Source organism: Spermophilus citellus (assembly GCF_964194105.1).
Source record: "Spermophilus citellus genome assembly, chromosome: 4".
Classification (NCBI taxonomy): Eukaryota; Metazoa; Chordata; class Mammalia; order Rodentia; family Sciuridae; genus Spermophilus; species Spermophilus citellus.
In genome coordinates, this window is record NC_138185.1 from 33,725,499 (window position 1) to 33,746,910 (window position 21,412).

Consider the following 21,412-nt stretch of genomic DNA (forward strand, 5'->3'; position numbering starts at 1 on the left):
AACCTGGAAGAAGGCAAAAAAGGCAAAAAGTTTTTTTTTCTTCTTTTTAAATGTGAATCCATTCATAGTGTTCAAAGGCATGAAAATGAAACAAAGAATTCTTTAGACTCTGTTGCCTATAACTATAGATATGACTGGAGACCCAAAGTTTGGTGGTTTAATTTGAAGCAAGACACAGAGCTGTGCTGACATTTATTTTTGTAGAACAGGGAAGATACATATCTGGAAAATATACTGACTCATGAAGATTGTTTTGATACTTGTGTGTCTCCATCTCTATGTGTGAGGGTTCAGAGACAGCAAGGAGCGAAGTAGGATGAGGTAGACCTACCTGATCAACCCTGAGGCACTGTATCTGCAGTCCTCCCTTCCCAAAACCAGTGTTTTCTGAAAACCCAGCTTCTGCAGTAAGTACCTCTCCTTAAACATTTTTGCATCTGAACTTCCAAATTTTCTTTTCAAAATTGTGTTTAAGGCAATCATCCAGATTTCAATGAAAGCATTTACTTTAAGTGAAGGATAAAGTAGAACTCTAATGAATATAAGGTCATTTTTCTTATTCTTCAAGAAGAAAAAAACCACCATTTTTGTAAGGAAACCAATTTGAGAGCTTTATTTCTTTTGTGTGACAGAATTTAGGGAAATACATTGTGCTGTTAAGAAAGAGTTCAAATAAGAAGGGTATGGCTGTCTTCCATGTGCCAGTGATAATTTTAAGTTGTGTTCTTTTGCGGCTCTGCCTGTTTCCATGTGTCACTGGATAACAAACTTCACTGAGTCAGAACTTGGCCACTTCACAGGATGCATTTTCTTGTTTATCATCTAAGAAGTATAAACCTTATCTCTTTTATTAATGTGAAATGAAATGATAATCACGATGTTGATGACATTTAATTCTTGGCTCCAAGTGTCTACAAACGTGTTTCTTGTTTACAGAATCATCCTGGGTAGGTGCAGAATCTGCCTTCTTCAACACGTGGCTCCCAAGGTCACTGTGAAGATCATCTCCATCCCAGCAAGCCAGGCAGCAAAAGAGTGGGCAGCTGCACACACGGAAGGTTTTATGTGCCAAAGATAATTTATTGTAACCCAGATGTATCTGGTTCTGGGTAGTTTTTCTTTATATATCTCCTTTATTAAAAAAAATATAAAAGAACCTGGTGCTTAGATGCAATCAAAACTCATTTATTCATCATGGAGAAAAAGCCTTTCAATTCTAGAAGGTTAGAGAAGAAAATGGATATGATTAAGTTTATAGAATCAATGGAGGCAAAAAAGAAGTTGACTAAATCACAGATCACAGAAATAGGGTGCTATCTTTGAACACTGAAAGCGTTATTTTAGGGCACATATAGGCAATAGAGTATAATTTTAGAATAATTATAAGTGTTAATTACTATTGATTAACATTAACTATGTGACAGTGACTTACATACATGATTTTATTTATTTATTTTTTAAAGAGAGAGTGAGAGAGGAGAGAAGAGAGAGAGAATTTTTAATATTTATTTTTTTTTTTAGTTCTCGGCGGACACAACATCTTTGTTGGTATGTGGTGCTGAGGATCGAACCCCGGCCGCACGCATGCCAGGTGAGCGCGCTACCGCTTGAGCCACATCCCCAGCCCCACATGATTTTATTTGATCTTTATAATCACTTTTCAAGCTAACTTAGTATGGTGATTAAATTTGCAGACTAGAGGGTCGAACTGCCTGGCTTTCACTTCTGGTTCTTTCACTTACTAGCTTGAAACATTTGGTGCAACCATTTAACACTTCTTTTACTCAGTTTCAGATATAAAATAAAGATCCATGACAGTAACCAAGTTCATAGAATTATTGTGAGGACTAATGAAGTAAGAGTAAAAATTCTTAAAATAGTGCCAAGTTCATAATAAGCTTTCTTCCTCATCATCATTATTTCCTCATTTACCTATATCAGCATACTGTATTCCAGAAGCGGTAAAAGACTTCCCCAAGGTCACATAGCTAGTTACAGATAGAACTAGCTATTGGAAAGTACATCAATTCAGATCAAATCACCTGTCCTTCCCAGGGTGGGAGATCTGGAGTAAGTTATGAACTGATAAGACAGTTTTGGGATATATACCACAATCTAATTTCTAGGGGAATTAGAAATATTTATATTTTATTATAGTAAAATCAGGGAGAAATTATCCAGATCTTATAAGGGACAACCATGATGGTTAAGAGTGAAGGTCATAAATTCATACTTTCTAGGTTTCAATTTCATTTCCACCTTGTATAACCTTGATATTAATTCACTTCTCCAAGCCACGGCTTTATAATCAGTAAAATAAGGAGTAATAATTTCATCCACCAGATCAGCTGAGAGTAACCCTGAGATATAACTGATAAAGATATCTATTATTTTACTTATCAGGAAGTCTAGAGATCCTTCAAAGAGTTAGGGATGTTAGGAAGGAATAAGGCTATTTGCATTTTTCTACTCAAATGTGCTCTTCACAAAAGGAGAGAGGAATAAGAGGGTGGAGAGAAAGAGAGCAACAGAGAGACAGAGAGACACCCCCATACACATTGGTCAGATCTGGATCCCATATGTACATTCTACACCAGTCAAAAGCAAAGGAGAATGGAATTACTTTAATTGGTTTAGACCAATCAAGTTCATTTCCTGGACAGAGGAAGGGACCACCTTCCTAAGCAATAATGACTAAACAAAATCAGGGCATGCTTCTAAGAAAAAGTGGGTGAAGAAGGCTGATGAATAGTAAGGGTTACACTACTGAATGTCTGGGAAGTGCTTAACTTAATGCACTGACCTCTGGTCAATAGAGGCTAACTTTGCCAACTCCCAGAGGCTGACATTCCCAAAGGCAATTCTGTGCTCTCACAAAACACAGACCTTCTTATTGTTTCAAAAAAGAAAAACAGAACAAAGCACTGAACTGGATGGATCATAAGCTGATTCACAGGATTTTGAATTGTCTTGCAGGTTCCTTTGCATGGCAAAAATCCCCACACTTAAAACAAAAGAAACAAGCAAATAAACAAGCAAAATATTTCTACATAGTATCTTTTAAAAAGGTGTACAAAACTAGGGAGTTGAATTAAACTGCCTCAAGTGTCATCCTGATTTTGAAGGGATTTATTCTGTACTCTTCCTGTATCAAGCTGCATCATTTCCATCATTTTGCTGAAAAAAAAAATACAGAAACGAAAACCCCAGGGGCCCAAGTTTGTTTTGAAGCCAATCTCTATGCAGAATATTACAGCTTTACCCTTCTTTTTACATTCACATTCCCAGCAACAGCTGGGAGGGATAAAGAATGCCTGATGAAATACTCAACCATCCATTCCCATGATAATGGGGCATAACAAATGACCCCCAATTCTGCTGCATTCAAAGAAGAACATTTATTGTCATGCTCAGGGGTCTGCAGGTTGGCTAGGTTCTGGCAGATCTGGGGTGAATTCTACTGGGCTTGACTCCAAACTGCAAATTAGGTTTAGGTCTGCTGACACATGTGTCTCCTTGAATCAGAGGCTCCCTGAGACATGGTTGCTTATCTCCTGCCAGTGAACAGAAACCTAAGAGGGCAAACCCCACCTCAGAAGCATATTTCAAGCCTTTGCTCATAACACACCTTCAAACATCCCACTTGTCCAAGCAAGTCACATTGTCAAACAACAGTGGGGTAGATAGATACACAGCCTGTCTTAGTGAAATCTAAAAGTTCACATGCAAAATGTAAACATATAGGGAGGGGTACAGAGCAAAGAACAGAGATGCAAGGAACCTATCTACTTTCTAATTTTGCTCAGAGCCCATTTATGACCTTCCAAATTCTTCCTTTAGTGGGCCCGTCTTTGATTTGTCTTGACTTCCTAAACCATTCTGATAGGTGAAAATATATTTCCCCAGTAATCTTTCTAATGGATTAGAAAGTAATTGAAGGGAAAAAGAAAAGGAAAGGAATGAAAAAGAAAGGATAGAAACAGAGCAAAACAATCTAGTAGAATCAGTTGTTAGGACAATTGAGAAAGCCCAGAGCCCTGGAAGCAGGGTTTTGTCTCAGTCTTTTAATTGAAGGTAATCAACATAAGAATTTGACAGTGACTTCTGAGAGGCAACTAGCAGGTCAACGTCACTTTTTAGAAGGACTGTGTATGACAGATTCAGGTTATAGTCTAGAGATGCATGATTAGAATGAAACAGGTTTTTAATGAAATTCTTGGTGGCAAGTGGCTTCTAAGGTCAAGAGAAGACCTCCCAAAGACATGGAATCATGGGTCTTGTTCACCAGGTTGCCCATGGTGATTGAAATAGTGCCAAGCATGTAGGTGGTGATCATTATATTTTTTGAATATATTGCAAAATTATACAGCAAATTCCCCTATTGGATTGTTGATAATCTTTTGATTGAGTTTATAAACCTTGTCTTATAGTCACCCAGGAGGTAGAGAACAGTCTGTTTTCTCCCTTTATTTAAAAGAAGATGTAATTTAACTATAAATTCAGTCATTTTATGTATTCAGTTTTATGAGCTTTGACAAATTTAAACACACATGATATAGAATATTTCTGTCACCCTCAAAAGTTCCCTGGTCAATCTTTGAGAAAGCACTCTCTCAGTATAGACTAGCTCTTCTATTCAAGAATACCTATAAAGGGAATCATGTAGCATGTGGTCTACTGTGTCTGACTTCTTCTACTAAATTTAAAGTTTATAGGATTCACTCATGGCATTGAATGTTCATTCCTTTTTATTGTGGAATAGCATTCCATTATTTGGACATACGAAATTTGTGTATCTATTCACTAGTTGATTGGCATTCTCAGCTTCCAGTTGAGGGTATTATGAAAAACGTTATTAACTTACTGTACAAGTCTGTTTTCATTTCTCTTGACAAAAATCTAGGAGTAGAATTTTTTGATTGTATGATAAATGAACGTTTGACTTCACAAGAAACTGTTCTCCAAAGTGTCTTTACCATTTTATATTCCCTCCAGCAATGGATGAAAGTTCTAGTTGCTCCGCAGTCCTCTCCAACGCTTGGTATAATTAGGTTTTAAACTTTTATCCATGCTTTTCTCCTGTACCTTCCTCCAATGAGACATGTTTGAAAAAAAATGAGTAAACACAAACATTCCTGGATCTATGTTCCTAAATAAGCCAAGTATCTATTAATAAAATCTCTCTCTCTCTCTCTCTCTCTCTCTCTCTCTCTCTCACACACACACACACACACACACACACACACACTGACAGAAGAATATGAGGGGACCTCCTGTCTCCCTTGGGAATAAAACCTTGGCTTTCCTAAAGATCGACTTTTAAATCTCAAAATCACAACTTAACCGTTCGCTGGACTTCAAGACCGACGCTTGCCAATTTCCTTAAGAAGCAGCAAGGTTTCTTCAAAGAACTCTCACTTCAAACCTCTCAACTGCTCTCTTATGTTAATAAATAATAATTTCCTTTTTAAAAAAGCTGGAGAGCTCCTGCTGGAACGGCAAGCTATGGGTTGCCCCTATCTTCCCTCCCAACACCTTCCCTTTCTCCCCGCATTCCTGCCCAAGTTCCCCAGAAAACCCTAAGAATCGCAAATACTCCCGGACACCCCTTGCACCCCTGCTACTAGGGCACGGGGCATGCTCAGAGGGCATTGAGGGAGGCTCAGGCGTTGGCTGCAGTGGGCCTCTGGAGCCGGGAGGTGCCGCTGCGTCCCCGCTTCCAGGCGCCTGACCCAGCGCGCAAAGTTGGGCTGGGAGCGCGGGGAGGGGGGAGGAAAGACCGAGCGCGAGGGTGGCGGAGAAGGGGGGGAGAGGAGGCGAGGGAGGAGGGGAAGGAGCGGGGGGGGGGGCGCCGAGCGTGTGTCACTCGCTCTCTCCCTCTGTGTATAGAGGATGTGCTGAATGGTGCGCTTTGAGGCGGCGGCGGAGGAGGAGCAGGATCCGGCGGTCGCTGGCAGCTTTGGCCGCCTGGCTCGGCTTCTCTTCATCTTCCGAAGCTCGGCATCCACCGCGGGCTTCCGACCCCGCGTCCAGCCCGGGGCATGGCCGGGCGTTGCGCCCCCGCGCGCCCCGCCTGCTAAGCGGCGCCTGAGGGAGGTGCGGAGGCCAGGAGGCCGAGGGAGGCCGGCGGGTGAGCAGAGTCGAGCGCCTCTGGAGCAGAGAAAGGAGCCCGCGCCTAGTCCCTGCCGTGCTCGCCCGGGCCACCCGGAGCCCCGATGAGCCCAGATGGCTGGGGCTCAACCCGGAGTGCACGCCTTGCAACTCAAGCCTGTGTGCGTGTCCGACAGCCTCAAGAAGGGCACCAAATTCGTCAAGTGGGATGATGTAAGTATTGGGGCGGCCCGGCTCGGGGCGCTGGCCCGGGCACCCGGCAGGGCGGGCTGCGTGGGGGTGGGGCGAGGGGCGCGTTATGCAATGGGCGCACTGGGAGCGGGCAGGGGCAGCCTCGGGGCACACAGGTTGTCATCTGCCAAGGCGGACAGCAAAAAGCTGGAGGCTTAAGCGCGCTCCTGTGTCCTCCAGGTTTAGAGTTGACATCCTTGTTGGATCTGGTAAACGCCTTCTGAGGGTCTTGTCTGTGGGTTCAATGGAACAGGAGAAGGAAGCTTTGCCTGGTGACTGGTCCAGAGAGTTTAGAAAGTGGGGAATATGAAGTTGGGACCAGTTGGAACTCGCTGGGTACGGACCAGATGCGCCCCTCTCCTGTGAGAACAGGCGCACCCCATTACCTCTTTTGCCCCTTTTGAAGAAGGAATGACCCCCAAGTCCGAAACTGTTTAGTAATTGCTACCCTCTTAGCGCTTTTCTGAGAGACACGCGGCAGAGGACACATCGGTCCAGCCGACAGGTGGTCGCTGATGCCAAACTTTAGCGCCTGGCTCCGGAGTAAGGGGCCCTGCGAAGGGCGGAGGAGGAAACACCTGGGAAGGGCTAATGAGCAGTAGGGTGCCTTTAAGGGTTGAGGAGGGCTTAGTGGGCCTGCAGGCAGGTGAGGAGGGCTAATTTTTGAGAAACAACCTGGCTGGAGTCTTCAGTTTGAAGCAGACACGTCAAGATGTTCCATAAGTATTACCTGTATCTTTTGCCAGGATGGGTACAGCCTACCCCAGTCCCCGGGGTCTTCTGGACTTCACATGTGGTCAGACCCCAGGACTTACAATGACCTCTCTTCCTTCCACCGCAGTGACTTTCAAAATATTTAAATGAACAAATCCAGCTGAAAACATGTGATTGAAGTTGCACATTATGGTATCCATTTTTGTCCTGGGTGTCATTCAAAGGGTTTGATAAGAACAACCACTGAAATAAACTCCAGCTGTCAGGATCTAAGGAAATTTAGGTCCAAATGACTAATACATCTCTTAATCAGAAAGAATTATAGGAGAATGAGGCAGTTGTTCTTGCTGAAAAGATTTTCCACCTAGTAAATTATAGCCTCTTATACTCCAGGGTATTTTTCTTTAATCTTCTTAAGCCAATTTCCAGTGTCTGAAAACAATTTAAATATTCCAGGTAGCGAATCCAATTACTTAGCTGAGTGTGTCTGTGTCTATATTTTGTCCAGTTGGAAGCGCAAACGGAACTTGCAGTATGAGCCACAGCTTCCTTGAAAGCTTGTGCCAATTATTAAATGCTGTAGGCAAGGATGTAAACATGCATCTTTTACCATGGACGTTAGACTTTTCTCTTTTCTGTTCCAGTTTAATTGTACCAGATATTTTTGTAAAAGAATATAATCTAAACAATAAATTCAGACACAGGTTAAATGCTTTGTGTCACGGGGAAATAAAAGAAAATGAAATTCTACAAAGAAAATAGTCCTGCCCATCTTGAGATCCTTACAAGGAGAGCTAATGTGATGATTTACTGAGAAAGAGAGGGACAGGCAGAGAAGAAGGGAGGGGTATTTTTCAAGAATAGAACTGGAAGTTTGGGCATAAGCTCTGGATTTCTTTACAGTTTTGACTTTAGCTATATTTTAAGTAATTCTCCATAATTTCCTGTTTGGGAGAAAAATAACCAATGCTGTTTCAAGGATGAAGGTCTTTATGAAAATACATTTTGAAATATCCAGGTGGATGATTTGTAATATATGCATTTATGTAACAAATGTTCGTTGCCAGCCTTGGACTTCATTTCTGGGGTGGTGAAGAGATTAGACAAAATCCTGGATATTAAGGCACCTTGCATATTAGGTAGAAAAGACAAAAATGATTTAAAAAATTTGAGAAAGAGAGTGATGCATTGAGATTGTCGGAGGAATCACTAGTGAAAACACCACTGGAAAAAGGGAAAGGTGAAAGAAAGCTCGCCAAGCCTTGCATCAGTGTTTCTGGGGGAAACTATAGGAAGGAGGTAGATACTAAGGAGAGAGCCAGTAGAATCCCAGGTCTTTTTAAAGAGGAAATCTAGAGTGCACCCAGGAGAAAAGTTATTTTTACTGTGATAAATTATTCTGTAGGTGCTTTGATTCCCTTAGTCTCCATGACCTGAGGACTAAGAGGGACCCAGAATTTCTTAAGATTGCCTTTATCCTTCTGTGGTATTTTCTGCTCAACTCTCTGCAGTTTGTATTTGGTCTCTTAGAATCAAACAAGTTTAGTCTCTCTGGCTGTTCTTATTGCATCTTCATGAGATTGTGCATTGAAGACAAAAGAGAACAAAATCTCCAGTCAAAGTCCTGGGTTTACCTCCTGGTTCTCTTGTCAGTCTGCTGTGTAACTTAAGGTAAATCGCTCATCCTCTCTAAACTATTGTTGCTTCTTAAGCAAACCTGAGGTAATGGTGCTGTTCCTACCAGTTTCAGGTAGTAGTTGGGAGGAACCAATAGGAGAAAGCAACACTTCTCACACTGAGCATACATCTGAACCATCTGGAAGACTTGGTAATGCTCAGATTGCTGGGTCTCACCCTCTGTTTCTGATTCAGGTGTGGGCTGGGCTTAAAAATCTACCCTTCTCCAAGGGTCTTGGGTGATGCTAATGCTGCTGGTGTGGGAAACCACACTGTGAAAACCACTGGGATAAGGTTTGTGAATGAATTTGGAAAGTATGACAGACATAGCACTGTCTCCTTGGCCTATGTCAGTTTTGGTTGGCTTGTGGATTTAATTTTATTTCTGTGTGTATTGAGAAATTCATTCAATAGTTAAACAACTTAACAATCTTTCATTTACTTGTTATCACTTAAAAAATGGAGAATCCTTTCTTTTCTATAAAAGGAAGGGTGAGCATACTCATAAAACAGATTCTCGGTATACCGATACAAAGCATCACACATAAAAGGACATTTAAAAATGATGTGTTTGGAGCTATTTAGAATTGTTAGAGGTTAGTTCTTATTCCTTAAGTGAAAGCATCATATCCCCTGGTCCTGACCACCATAAAGAGTGGGAGATGTCACCCGGAGAGTGCCATGCCATACACAATGTTTTGGCTCCCTACCAAAATCCTGGTGAGGCTGTGGATGCTCTCAGGGAGTGAGTGAAAGCTTTCACACAGGCACTGACCAGTCACAACAGCAGGTGGCAAAGAGCAGGAGCCAGAGCCCTGTTGTACCAGGCAGGCATTGACCCTTTTACTGCCTAATCCTGGCAAGGTCTGGGCTCCCTAGGGTTTGGGGTAGATGGGTGGGGAATTTGGAATGTTTCAGAATTTTAAAACTAGTAATGTAAATAGTTTCAACATTTGAACCTTTGATGCTTCTTAAGTAATGGTGCCTTTCCTACCAGTTTCATATAGAAGTTGGGAGAAACCAATAGGAGAAAGCAACACTTCTCACACTTGAAGATACATCTGAACCATCTGGAAGACTTGGGAACTAAGCCTGTCCTGAACTTGGCAAGCAGATAAAGAATCGACTTATCACGGCTACCTGTTTCACTAATGATATTAAAGGAAGAAACTTTATGTCCTTGCTTTAATTTTATGTTTTTATATTATCGGGCTTTGGTGGTTAGAAGTGGATATAAAGGACTGTGCACTTTATGGAAAAATGCTAATGAGATAGATAGTGGAAGGAGAGTTACTTTTTCCAACTCGAGTAGAGACCTGGGGAGGTAGTGAGACTGGCCCTTTTCTCTCCTGGACCTTGGCTTTGCTCTGGATTATTGGACAGGATTTAGAAGAAAAGGAGAAGGACCCCAAACTGCACAAGAAAAGGGAAAGGACCCCTGCCAACCTTGATTTGCCCCTGTTTCCCATTGCCAGGACCCTGTCTCTTTGTCTCATACCCTGTAGAGAAAGGTTTTCATTTGTTTGTTCATTCTCTTCTTCATTCTTACTTTCCAAATTTGGTTCTCCTTATGGGCAGGTTGCTTCATACATCCCCACCTCAGTTTCCTCAATTGTAATGTGTAGATTGCAGTATTTCCCTCCTCCCCAAACAGTTATTAAGGCTTCAGCAGAGAAAGCATATATGTCACTTTGTGTATGGCCTGACACACAGGAAACCCTCAATAAAATGTTCTTTAAAAAAGTTATTGTCCCCTAATAGTAAGAGAATCATGAATTTTTGTCAAGTCAGGGTCAGGTGCTTTTAATGTATTCATGGGAAGATCCAGACCTTTCTTCTATTGCCTTTAATTTGTATTTTGATTCTTTTTTAAAGAGAGAGTGAGACAGGAGAGAGAGAGAGAGAGAGAGAGAGAGAGAGAGAGAGAGAGAGAATTTTTTTTTTTAATATTTATTTTTTAGTTCTCGGCGGACACAACATCTTTGTTGGTATGTGGTGCTGAGGATCGAACCCGGGCTGCATGCATGCCAGGCGAGTGCACTACCGCTTGAGCCACATCCCCAGCCTGTATTTTGATTTTTATAGGTTACAATTTAGAGAAAACCAATCAGTTTTTTTAACCTCTTTTAAAAATTTCAGATGGGTCATGGAAAATGAATCTACATAATTCAAAGGAGGACCCACTCTTTTTTAAGCAAGTCAGTTTGCAAATTATTTAGAAGTTTTATTCCTATTTAAATTATGTATATATTTCTCTGTCTCTCTTTATATATAAATGTATCCCCCACACATACTTAACCTATATATAATCTTAAATCATATTTCCTGTTTCTCAAGGATAATCTAACACTCAAATGTCATAATTGCTAGACTAAGTTGTTTGAGAAAAAGTTTGAAGAAGCCCAGAGGTTTGGATTTCCATTAATGCCCTTTGGGCTTGAAATAAGAACTCCCTACCCCTAATTAAAACAGAAAAATTGACGAAGGCAGCATTCTACACAAAAGCTTAGTTAGAACTTTTACATTATATGGAGTCTGCTGTTCTGGTTTCTAAAACGATTACAAGATAAGATGACAATGACTGAAGACTAAGGAGGGAACAGAGGGGAAGGGTTCCTGAGGTTGGAATTCTGCAGCATTCCCTTTGGAAAGGTTATGGGAAATAGGGAACAGACAACTGAGTTGGAAGTGGGTGGATGCAGATTGGGGTACCCACAGAGGAGGAGTTTTACTGGAAGTTCAGCAGGTGCCTTCTAGAGAGCCACTTTAGTAATATATCCACATATGTCCATGTTCAAAGAGTTTTGGAAATTTTTCATTGACAGTAATTACTATAATCTAAATGTAAAAATATAACTTTCTCTGAGTCAATAAAGGTGTGTTAAGCCTTTTATCAGAGTGTAACATGTATACAGCCAAAGGCACCAGCTGTGTGTCCGGCTGGATTGGTTTTCACAAAGTGAGCATTCAGCTTCATCAACACAAGATCAAGAAACCAGAAGTCACCTAGGGCTCCTTTCCAGCCCCTGCCCCTCTCCCGGGGTCACCTTTATCTTGATTGCTAACACTAACATCTGTTTTGCCTATGTAGACCTCTTTTGCCTCTAGTAGGCCTATTTTTATATTGAATGAAAGCTAAACCAAATCTCTTAAGTCTAAAGCATTTTTATTATTGCTGAATTTAACCCTCTTGATCACTAACGACAGAAGTGACTTGTTTTTGATTTATATGGCCCTTGATTAGGTCCTTATCTGTGCTAAGGTGAAGTCTGAGAAGTGTAGCAGGTGCAGTAAGTGCCCCAAAGGAGGAAATGGTTAAGCAAAGCTCTAGTGATTTAGCAAGGAATCGTTATGCCTGTAGGCTGTTATTGGCATGGTACAACAGATTCACAGATTTGTACAGTGCCACCTGCCTGAGTATACTTTTCTCCCATGGAGTTTTTTATTTCTCTTTTTGGGTGCTGGGGATTTAAGCCAGAGCCTTGCCCATGTTCAGCACATGTTCTACCCCGAGCTGTATCTCCAGCCCTTTTTATAAAAAGTCAGTTTAAATACTTTTATTTTTACATTTTAAAAACTGAAGTGAAATTCACCTAACACAAAATTAATCATTTTAATGTTAAAAAAATTCAATAATGGCATCCTGTGTACTTACAATGTTGTACTAACAATATCCCATCCAGCTCCCAAATACCTTATGTAGACATTGCCAACCTATGGTGCATTAAGGTAATTTGCTCTGGCTATTAGCATATCTTGAATGTGTCCCTTGAAATTTTAGCCTATCAATAAATAGCTTCAAATTATATTTACCTGCAGTGATATTTAAATGGAACAAGAACATTTTGCTTTTTTTTGACAGTGAACTTGGTAACCTGTGGTTAAATGCTTCCTTATCAGAATTGTTTCCTGTTATCATGAGCAATAAGTACCAGCAGAAATGGAATGGGATTGATTGTGAATTGTTAACTAACGCTGTGGGTTTCCACTTAAATAACAAATCCTTGGTAACTGAAAACGTTAGTTTTCCTGTTACCTGACCTTCTGTTAGGTTCATGCAGCCTTTCAGATCCAATCATAAATTCCATATGCTCAGACAGAATTCACAGTCTATTTCACCTAATCCTTGCTCAGTCTATTCCATGTCTGATCTCCTAATCAGACCCATGTGCCCCTCTGTCTCAGTAGGCAAGGAACTAGAGACGTATTTCTGGGTTATTTACTCACATGATCCTAAAGAAGCCATCAATTTTTGTAGAAATCTAACTCAAATAGCATATAAAGGATGGTTAGGCTCTTTAGGACTCTGATTCCCCTCTGATCTCTTTTAAGGTCTAAAATTTGATTTTTTTTGTTATGTGTTAATTTCAATTTTAGAAATTTTTAATTTCATTTTACTCTGGAAAGAATGTTTAGGTACATATGTTAATTAATATTGACTAAATCTATGTAGGTATCAAGAAGCTAAATTATTATATATTGGGAAGTAGACTACCATATAAAATGAGAAAAAAAAAAGGTATGTGGTACTAAAGCAGAATTAAAAACATCCTGCATCTGCTTTTCATTTTGAGGGCTTTTTTAGTTCAGTGTTTTGTTTCTTTTTATTGCACTGAACTTTTGTAAGAAGTTTGTGGAAAAAGGGATTAGTTAGCAAAGGAAGCATTTTTACCTGAACGAGTTATGTTCTCTGTCAATACACAGCACTTATACCTAGAAGACTAAGATATTATTATGCCATTAAAAATCAAATTTTCTTTGGAACTTGTCTATGAAATTAGGTATTAGAAATTTAGTTTTGATTCATTTCATAAAAGAGGTCATATGAACTGGGAGTGCTGGTACATACCTATAATTCTAACCACTTGGGAGGCTGAAGCAAGAGGATCACAGGTTTGAGGCCAGACTCAGCAACTTAGTGAGACCCTCAATGACTTGGCAATACTTTTTCTCAAAGTAAACAATAAAAAGAACTTGGGGTGGGGCTGTAGCTGTAGCTAAGTGGCAGAGTGCTTAGCTAGCACATGTGAGGCACTGAGTTAGTTCCTTAACACCACATAAAAATAAACAAATAAAGGCATGCTGTCCATCTACAACTACAAAAAAATTAAAAAAAAATAGGAGATATTGTTCAGTGGTGAAGCTCCCTAGGTTCAATTCCCAATACTAAAAAAAAAAAAAAAAAAAAAAAAAAAAAGCCACAGGAATTTAAAAGGGAGTTGGTTGGAAGCCCATAGAATAAGTCCACAATTGGTCCAGTAGATTGAAAAAAAAATTTAAGGAAGCTAACCATGATCTTGGGTGTGCTTTGTTGAATGTGGTTGAGTCTTTGCATCTATTCCTACATCTCAGGCCTATTTTTAAAAACAAAGCCTGGACATCTAAAGCTACATTTATCAGAATCCTTTGAGGCTAATATTCTACCTGCAAATTAAATTCTACTAAATGGATGCCTGGGCATAAAATTTGGGGGGCAGAGATGTGAAATAGGCCACTCTCCCCCATCTTTTGGGTTGTTTCTGCAGATATGTGAGAGACTGAAGAAGTAGCATCTTCTGTAGTAAATATCCATTGCTTCCAAGAGCCTCCTGTGAGAGTGGCTACTCCCTATTTTCAGGTTACTCTTCCTGTGATTCTTTTGGACCCTCATAGTTCTTTCTTGATTTCTCACATTCCTGAATGTGGTGGTGGCAAGAGCTGTCCTCAAAGGTCAGAGCTATGGTGTTCTGGGGTCATTCATGGAGACCCAACCTGAAGCCCATTTCTAGAACCTTCCCATCATTTGATCAATTGCTTATTTGATTGTTTTAAGTCCCTTTATGTTCAAAATTCAAGAAAGTTTTCTGCTTCCTGCATCTAAAGTGTGCTGGATATGGACTTTTATGGCTCTAGGACTTTATGACTTTTAGTCTTCACATGATAGTAATCATCTAAACAATCTATATAATCTCTCCAACAATACTACATTTGGGTAAAAATGGAGTTTTGCTATAATGTTGGCTCTAGAATTCAGTATCCAGGATGAGTCTTTGTGGCAGGCACTTATCCTTGTAAAAAACTAGTTTTTATTAACATTCACTCCATTTAGTCATGGAACCTACCTTGGGTGGTGGGAAAAAGCAACTGTTGCTACCATTTGACACAGTGAGCTATGACTTGCTTCAGGACACAAAATTATCAGAGTCAGAATCAAAATTTAAAAGTAGATCTTAGAGTTAAATTCAAGACCCTTTACTGTCTACCATGATGTCCCCAAACAGGATCCTTTTGGTAACAGAACATTTTTAAAAGAGTTCAAATGAATGCAAGTTGAAAGATTCATTGACTTTTCTAAAAAATCTCCCTGATTTTAAGATTTATACAAATGAAGCTTAATGGCTACGTATACACCTCTTTTGGCTAGTGCTTTTAAATAGCTCTTTGCATGGCATATATTCACAAAGTCAATTTTTGTGTACACTATGCAGGATTTAGGAATGTGGGAAAACTTCCTCGCTGCTTTGAGATACAGAGACCAGTGCATGATCTAGAGTCTTTACAGGTGTTCTATATCCATCAGTCGGTGTGGAAACATGCCTATGGAATGTTGGAGAATGGTGTTAAAACCAAGTTCATTTTTGTTCATTGCTAAATAAGTGACATGTATTGCATATGCTGCAACACTTTATACACTTCCCAACATACATGGAAATATTCTTTTTGTTGGGTTGTTATTAAGGTTGGTCCCATGGCTTCTTATGGAAATCGTGGATCATGGAAGATGGTAGACCAAAGGAAGTACAGAGGATCAGTCGCTTGCTCCCAGGCAAGGTACAGAGTGACTTGGAACACAATGTAATGTTCATCTTGGAGAAGATAAAAGAGTTATTTGAGATAACTCAGAGACTAGGTCTAGATTGCCAGTGCCGGGAGTGAGTATGCCCTGTCTGCATTACACCTATTCGAGGTCTCCAGGGAGGCTCTAGCGTTGTATTATTTATTGGCTTTCCCCAGGGGAACCACAGGTCTGGCACTTGGTAGGTGTTGGTATTCCCTCTTGTTAGTGGAATGAATGAAAGAATGGTTTGGTATGTGTCTGGCTCATAGTGGGTGCACATAGGGGAACACACAGACTTGAGGGAGACCTGGAGAATGGGCATATTGACAGGAGACCTTTATGACCCTTGCTGTGTCATGTGATTTTGGTTGTCGAGCATACTTTCTATTCCAAATGAAATCTCCCAGAATCCTGAGGGACTCGATGGCCTTCTTAAATGGAGTTTCTCTGTGTGTGTTTGAGAAACAAAATGTTCATTGGCAACACAAAGTTAACTGTTGTCCCAGTGCTGATTTCCTTTAAGGCCTAACTACAGCTTAAGGTTGAATGTGTACTCAACGATGATTCTATATTGATTGAAAATTATGGTCCTTTGTGTATTTACATTTCTTGTGACTCTTACCAGTGACTCCATTTTTCTTTAAAAAAAGATGTTCATACATACATTCGATGAAAATTGTCCTTCAAGAAATTCAGAATTGTTGAGAGCAACCAACCAAAGGTTGACCCGAATGAGAACATTCTATCACAATAATGAATCACAAAAAGAAAAATGAATGGATCACTCTTATTGATAAAATGAGAAAATTAGCAAGGAAAGGCCTATAGTTTTACAACTTTACTTATAATAAATTTTCCACTGTGGTTTTCCCTCTGTACAGAAGCAACGGAAGCCAGTGGAACAACATTTAACTTCCTCCCGTCTCCAGCCCTTGTTCATTGTACTTGGCCCATTCTATCCTTCCACCTGCCCTTTTCCTGAGAGAGCACTTTACCATTTATTTAAGCTTGGAGCCCATCCTTCCTGGCATCTCTGAATCCTGGCTTTATTATTCTCCACCATTACCTCCCTCTCTTTTGACAGTACTTAAGTTTTCCCTCTGTTGCCACTCTCCAGAGAACATAGCAATATGCCTGCATTAGTCTACTTCCCTCTACTATGACAAACATCTGAGATAACCAATTTATAAAGAGAAAAGATTTATCTAGACTCACAGTTTTGGAAGTTTCAATCCATCATTGATTGACCCTATTGTGTAGGATGCACACTACTTCATGGCAGGAGCATGTGGCAGAGCTCCTGACCAGGAAAGGAGAGAAGAGAAGGGAATGGGGTCCCACAGTCCCCTTTGGGAGTATAGCCCCAGTGACCAAATGACCTTCCAGTAAGCTTCACCTTCTGAAGGCTCCATCATCTCCCAACAGGGTCACTCTAGGGATCAAACCTTTAACACATGGGTCTTTGGGAAACTTTTAAGACCCAAATTATAGTGAGATCATTATTCATAAAAGTCTTAACATAAATCCATCACAATGCTCCCCAACTTTTCTTCCTCCTTTACTTACTGCCCTCTTTCTCTTCTCTTCCCCTGTACAAGGAAAGGGTAATTTCTATTCATTGTCTCACTATCTTTGCTACCCACTCTTTATCCCTTCCAATCCTTATTTTCCCCTCACCACTGCTTTCAAATTGCTCTTGCCATCTCTTACACTGCCTTCAAAATTTCTCTTGCCATTCCATGAAATAAGTTGCTAGGTGCCAATGGCGATTGATATTTTTCACAGTCCACCTAGCTTCTTTTTCGGCAGTACTCTTCCACTCATCCATTCACCCATTCAGTATTCATACCTTATAAATTTATTGATGCCTCTTATATGAGATATTACGGTAGTGTTATGGACTTATGATGATAAATGGTTTGGTTCTTGTGCTCATGGAGTTTTTCTTTCACCAAGGGAGATAGATGGTAGACCAATAGAGGGATAAATATTTTATTGTAATTGTGATAAGTGCTACAGAAAAAAGTATAAAAATAAAAAAGAGTGCAAGTGATTATAAGAACCATGGAAAGTTTCCTTAGAGAAATTCTATTTATGAAAAGACCTGACTCGTAAGTAGGACTTGGGCCAATATAAGAGAAATGTGTCCTGCTGAGGGAACGTTCCAAGCAGTCAAGGAGCAGAGGACTTTGAAGGCAAAAGCAGGAAAAGCAAATGGGGCATGCAGCTCAAGTAATGCTATGTGGATAGCAAGAGAGTGCCTGTGTATTGCCTCAGTCCTGGCAGATTTTTGGACTTATCATAACATTAACAGGAGACCATTCAACTTGTGGTTTCTCAGTTTTGACACTACTGACATTTGGAGCCAGACAATTCTTTGCTGTGTTGTTCTAACTTGTGTATTATGGGATGTTTAGCGACATCCTTGGCTTCTACTCACAAGATGCCAGCAGTAAAACCCCCAGTTGTGACAATCAAAATTGCCTTTAAACATTGACAAATTCCCCAAGGTGCAAAATTGCTCCCAGTCATAAAATGATATATACTATCAACTGATTTTTAAGTATCAGGCTACTTCTCATTCTCACTATCTTGTTCTCACGCGGAGACTCACAGAGACCACACACACACACACACACACACACACACATGCACACAGGGCCAGTAAGTACATGAAAAGAAGTTTAACATCATTAGTCACCAGATGAATGCAAATTATGACCACAATGAGATGTCACTTTACACCCACCAAAGCTATATCTCACTGAAATGACCAGTTTTCTCATCCAGGAACTCATGAGGCAATAAGAAGCTTGATTGATGGGGAATCAGGAATTTCACTTTGTTCCCTGGTTTGGCATCTGGTAGATCTGGCCTGACACTGGAAGAAGTATACTTCCAACTTTTCCCCATATTCTTTTAAAAGGATTTTTATCCTTTTCAGTAAAAGACAAGCATCTTTTTTTTTCAGGGGGGGGTGTTATTTATATATATTAGGACACCAGAATGCATTACGATTCTTATTATACATATAAAGCACAATTTTTTCATGCCTCTGGTTGTATACAAAGTATATTCACCCCAATTCGTGCTTTATACAGGTACTTTGGATAATAATGTCCATCACATTCCACAATCTTAATCATACTTCTTTCCAATGTTTTACATCCTCTACTCTGGAATTTCTTGCGTCCTCTGCTTTATTTTAGGAAATTTCAGACTAGACATACCCCTAGAGGAAAATACTCATCAATGTTGATGCATATGGAAATTTCACTTCGCTGATCCTAACTTAGCACTCTAATATCTAAGACAGTCCTCATTGTACTGTTATTTCATAGTCAGTGCCTTATGGCTTATGTTTGATGGACATCCACTTTGATATTCAGTTACCCTTAGACTTCTTCCTTACATAGCATTTTCCTCTGGTGTATCTATTGCCATATTTTCCTTAATGCTTCCTAATATAAATTTTGGGCAATCCCAAGATTTTTATTTTCTTGTTAAATCTGTAATATTGATTAGCTGAGAAACACATGTCTATTTATGTAAGTTCTCTTGTAATAGTATAAACACATAAACATTGCTGGGAATTCAGAATTGTGGTTGACCTTGGTCAACAGACCTTTGACAGTGGTGCTAAGGAGTGCACTGTGGGTCCGGGACTGATCCTTGACATTAGATTTGAGGTCTAGGGCTATATTTTGTATTTTATTAGGACTGCCATAACAGACTGGGTGGCTCGAATGATAGGAATTTATTTTCCCATAGTTCTGGAGTCCAGAGTCCAAGATCAAGGTGTCAGCAGGGTTACTTTCTTCTGAGACCCATGAAGGAAGCATCTGTTCCAGGCTTCTCGCTTTGTAGATGGCTGACTTGTCCCTCTTCTTTATTTTAGTTCATTAGAGTTTCAGAGGTCTCAGGAGTACCCTTCTAAGATACATCCCAGTGACTCACCTCCTCCTTGCTGAGCCCCACCTGCCTACAGTTACCACATAGTCTGTCCATTCCAAGTAAGAGTGATCTGAGAATCAGTCCAAAACCCACAGCGTATTCCTTAGTGCCACTGTCAGAGGACTCTTGGCCAACCTTGACCACAGTTCTGACTTTACAGTGATTCTTGTGTCTTTATATGATTACAAGAGAACACATAGACACATGTGCTTCTAAACTAATCAATGTATGGGTTTCACCAAGAAAATAAAAATAAAATCAAGGATTCAATAATTTAACCTTTAAATATTCCTGTGGAAACACAGGAGCTTTTGGGGATGCCTCATATCCAAACCATAACACTTTATCTTCAAATTAGTACAGTCACACTTTGAAGTTATAACACCTGGACATGTGATTCAGTGGGGGAGGAGGTGAACAATTCAATTCTTAGCATTCCTCTGCCTGGTAGAGTGTGTCTCAGATGGCAGTAACATAATAACTGTTATTAGATGTTGAAGAATTGAAACTTAAAGTAACTAGATTTATTTTGTAACATTTAGATGTTAAAAATTAGATGATAGCTGTATACACGAGGAGGAAAAAAGCTATCTAGTTGGAATTGTCTGAGGAGAACTAAGTTTGTTTAGTGAGAAAGATTTCTCTGTTAAGGTGAGTCTTCAGCAAGGAGGTATACTGCCTTATAGAAATATCAGGCAAGCCACATAGGACACTTTTAAAGTTTCTAGGGGCTGAAGCTGTGGCTCAGTGGTAGAGTGCTTGTCAGGCATGTGTGGGGCACTGGCTTGATTTATATATGATATAAAAATATTTTCTAGTAGCCACTTAAACCAGTAAGAAAGAAACAGGTGGAATGAATTTTAATAATTTATTCTATTTAATAATGTGTATGTTTTAATGTGCAAAAAGTATAAAAAATTATTAATGAGGTGTTTTAAATTCTTCCTTTCATTCTCATTCTTTGAACTCTTTCAACACATCTTAGTTCCAGAAGCCACAAATCAAGTGCTCAATAGCTCCAGGGTTGTCACATGGATTTTTTTTTTTTTAAAGAGAGAGTGAGAGAGAGGGAGAGAGAGAGAGAGAGAGAGAGAGAGAGAGAGAGAGAGAGAAAATTTTAATATTTATTTTTTCTTAGTTCTCGGCGGACACAACATCTTTGTTGGTATGTGGTGCTGAGGATCGAACCCGGGCCGCACGCACACCAGGCGAGCGTGCTACCGCTTGAGCCACATCCCCAGCCCCTTGTCACATGGATTTTGCATTGGAGACTGTATTCCCAGTGGGAATAGGGAATGTTAGCTTTTTTGCTGCTGTGACTAAAAGGTCTGACTAGAATATTTTTAAAGGAGGAAAAGTTATTTGAGGGCTCATGGTTTTGAGGTCTTAGTCCATAGAAGGCTGGCTTCATTCCTCGGGGCTCAGGGTAAAGCAGAACATCATAGTGGAAGTGAATAGCAGGGAGAAGCAGCTCTCATGCTGATCAGAAAGCATAAAGAGAGAGAGGGTCTCCATTTGCCAGATACAAATATACACCCCAAAGTCATAATCCCAATTCCCTATCTACTTCAGCCACATCCCACCTGCCTCCAGATACCACTCAATTAATCCCATCAGGGATTAAGTCACTGATTAAGTTAAGGCTACAACCCAATCATTTCTCCTCTGAATTTTCTTGCATTGTCTCACTCGTCAGCTTTTGGGGGACACCTCACATCCAAATCATAACAGGGGCCAAGAAAATGGTTCTTGGGGGACAAACGTATCTTCTCACTTTTTTTAAATAAAGCCCAGATATACACGCAACATATAAACAGATATTTAGGATATCTGTAATATTAAAATTTCATGAGGGAGGACCAGGAAAATAAATATATCTATAAAGACTCCTTAGTGTGGCAATAATGA

General features: G+C 40.1%; 1 protein-coding gene across 6 annotated transcripts in view; it reads left to right on the plus strand.

The window, feature by feature from the left end:
* The first annotated feature begins 5,814 nt into the window (after positions 1 to 5,814).
* Positions 5,815 to 21,412, plus strand: part of PLCB1 (phospholipase C beta 1) — a 718,158-nt gene continuing 702,560 nt past the window's right edge. For 5 of the 6 annotated variants that reach the window (XM_081292670.1, XM_081292671.1, XM_081292672.1 and 2 more), the window contains exon 1: positions 5,815 to 6,324. In XM_081292670.1, the coding sequence (XP_081148796.1) occupies positions 6,226 to 6,324 (99 nt within the window). In that variant the 5' untranslated portion in view covers positions 5,815 to 6,225. The remainder of the gene's footprint in view (positions 6,325 to 21,412) is intronic. The other variant, XM_081292674.1, reaches the window with a different exon arrangement.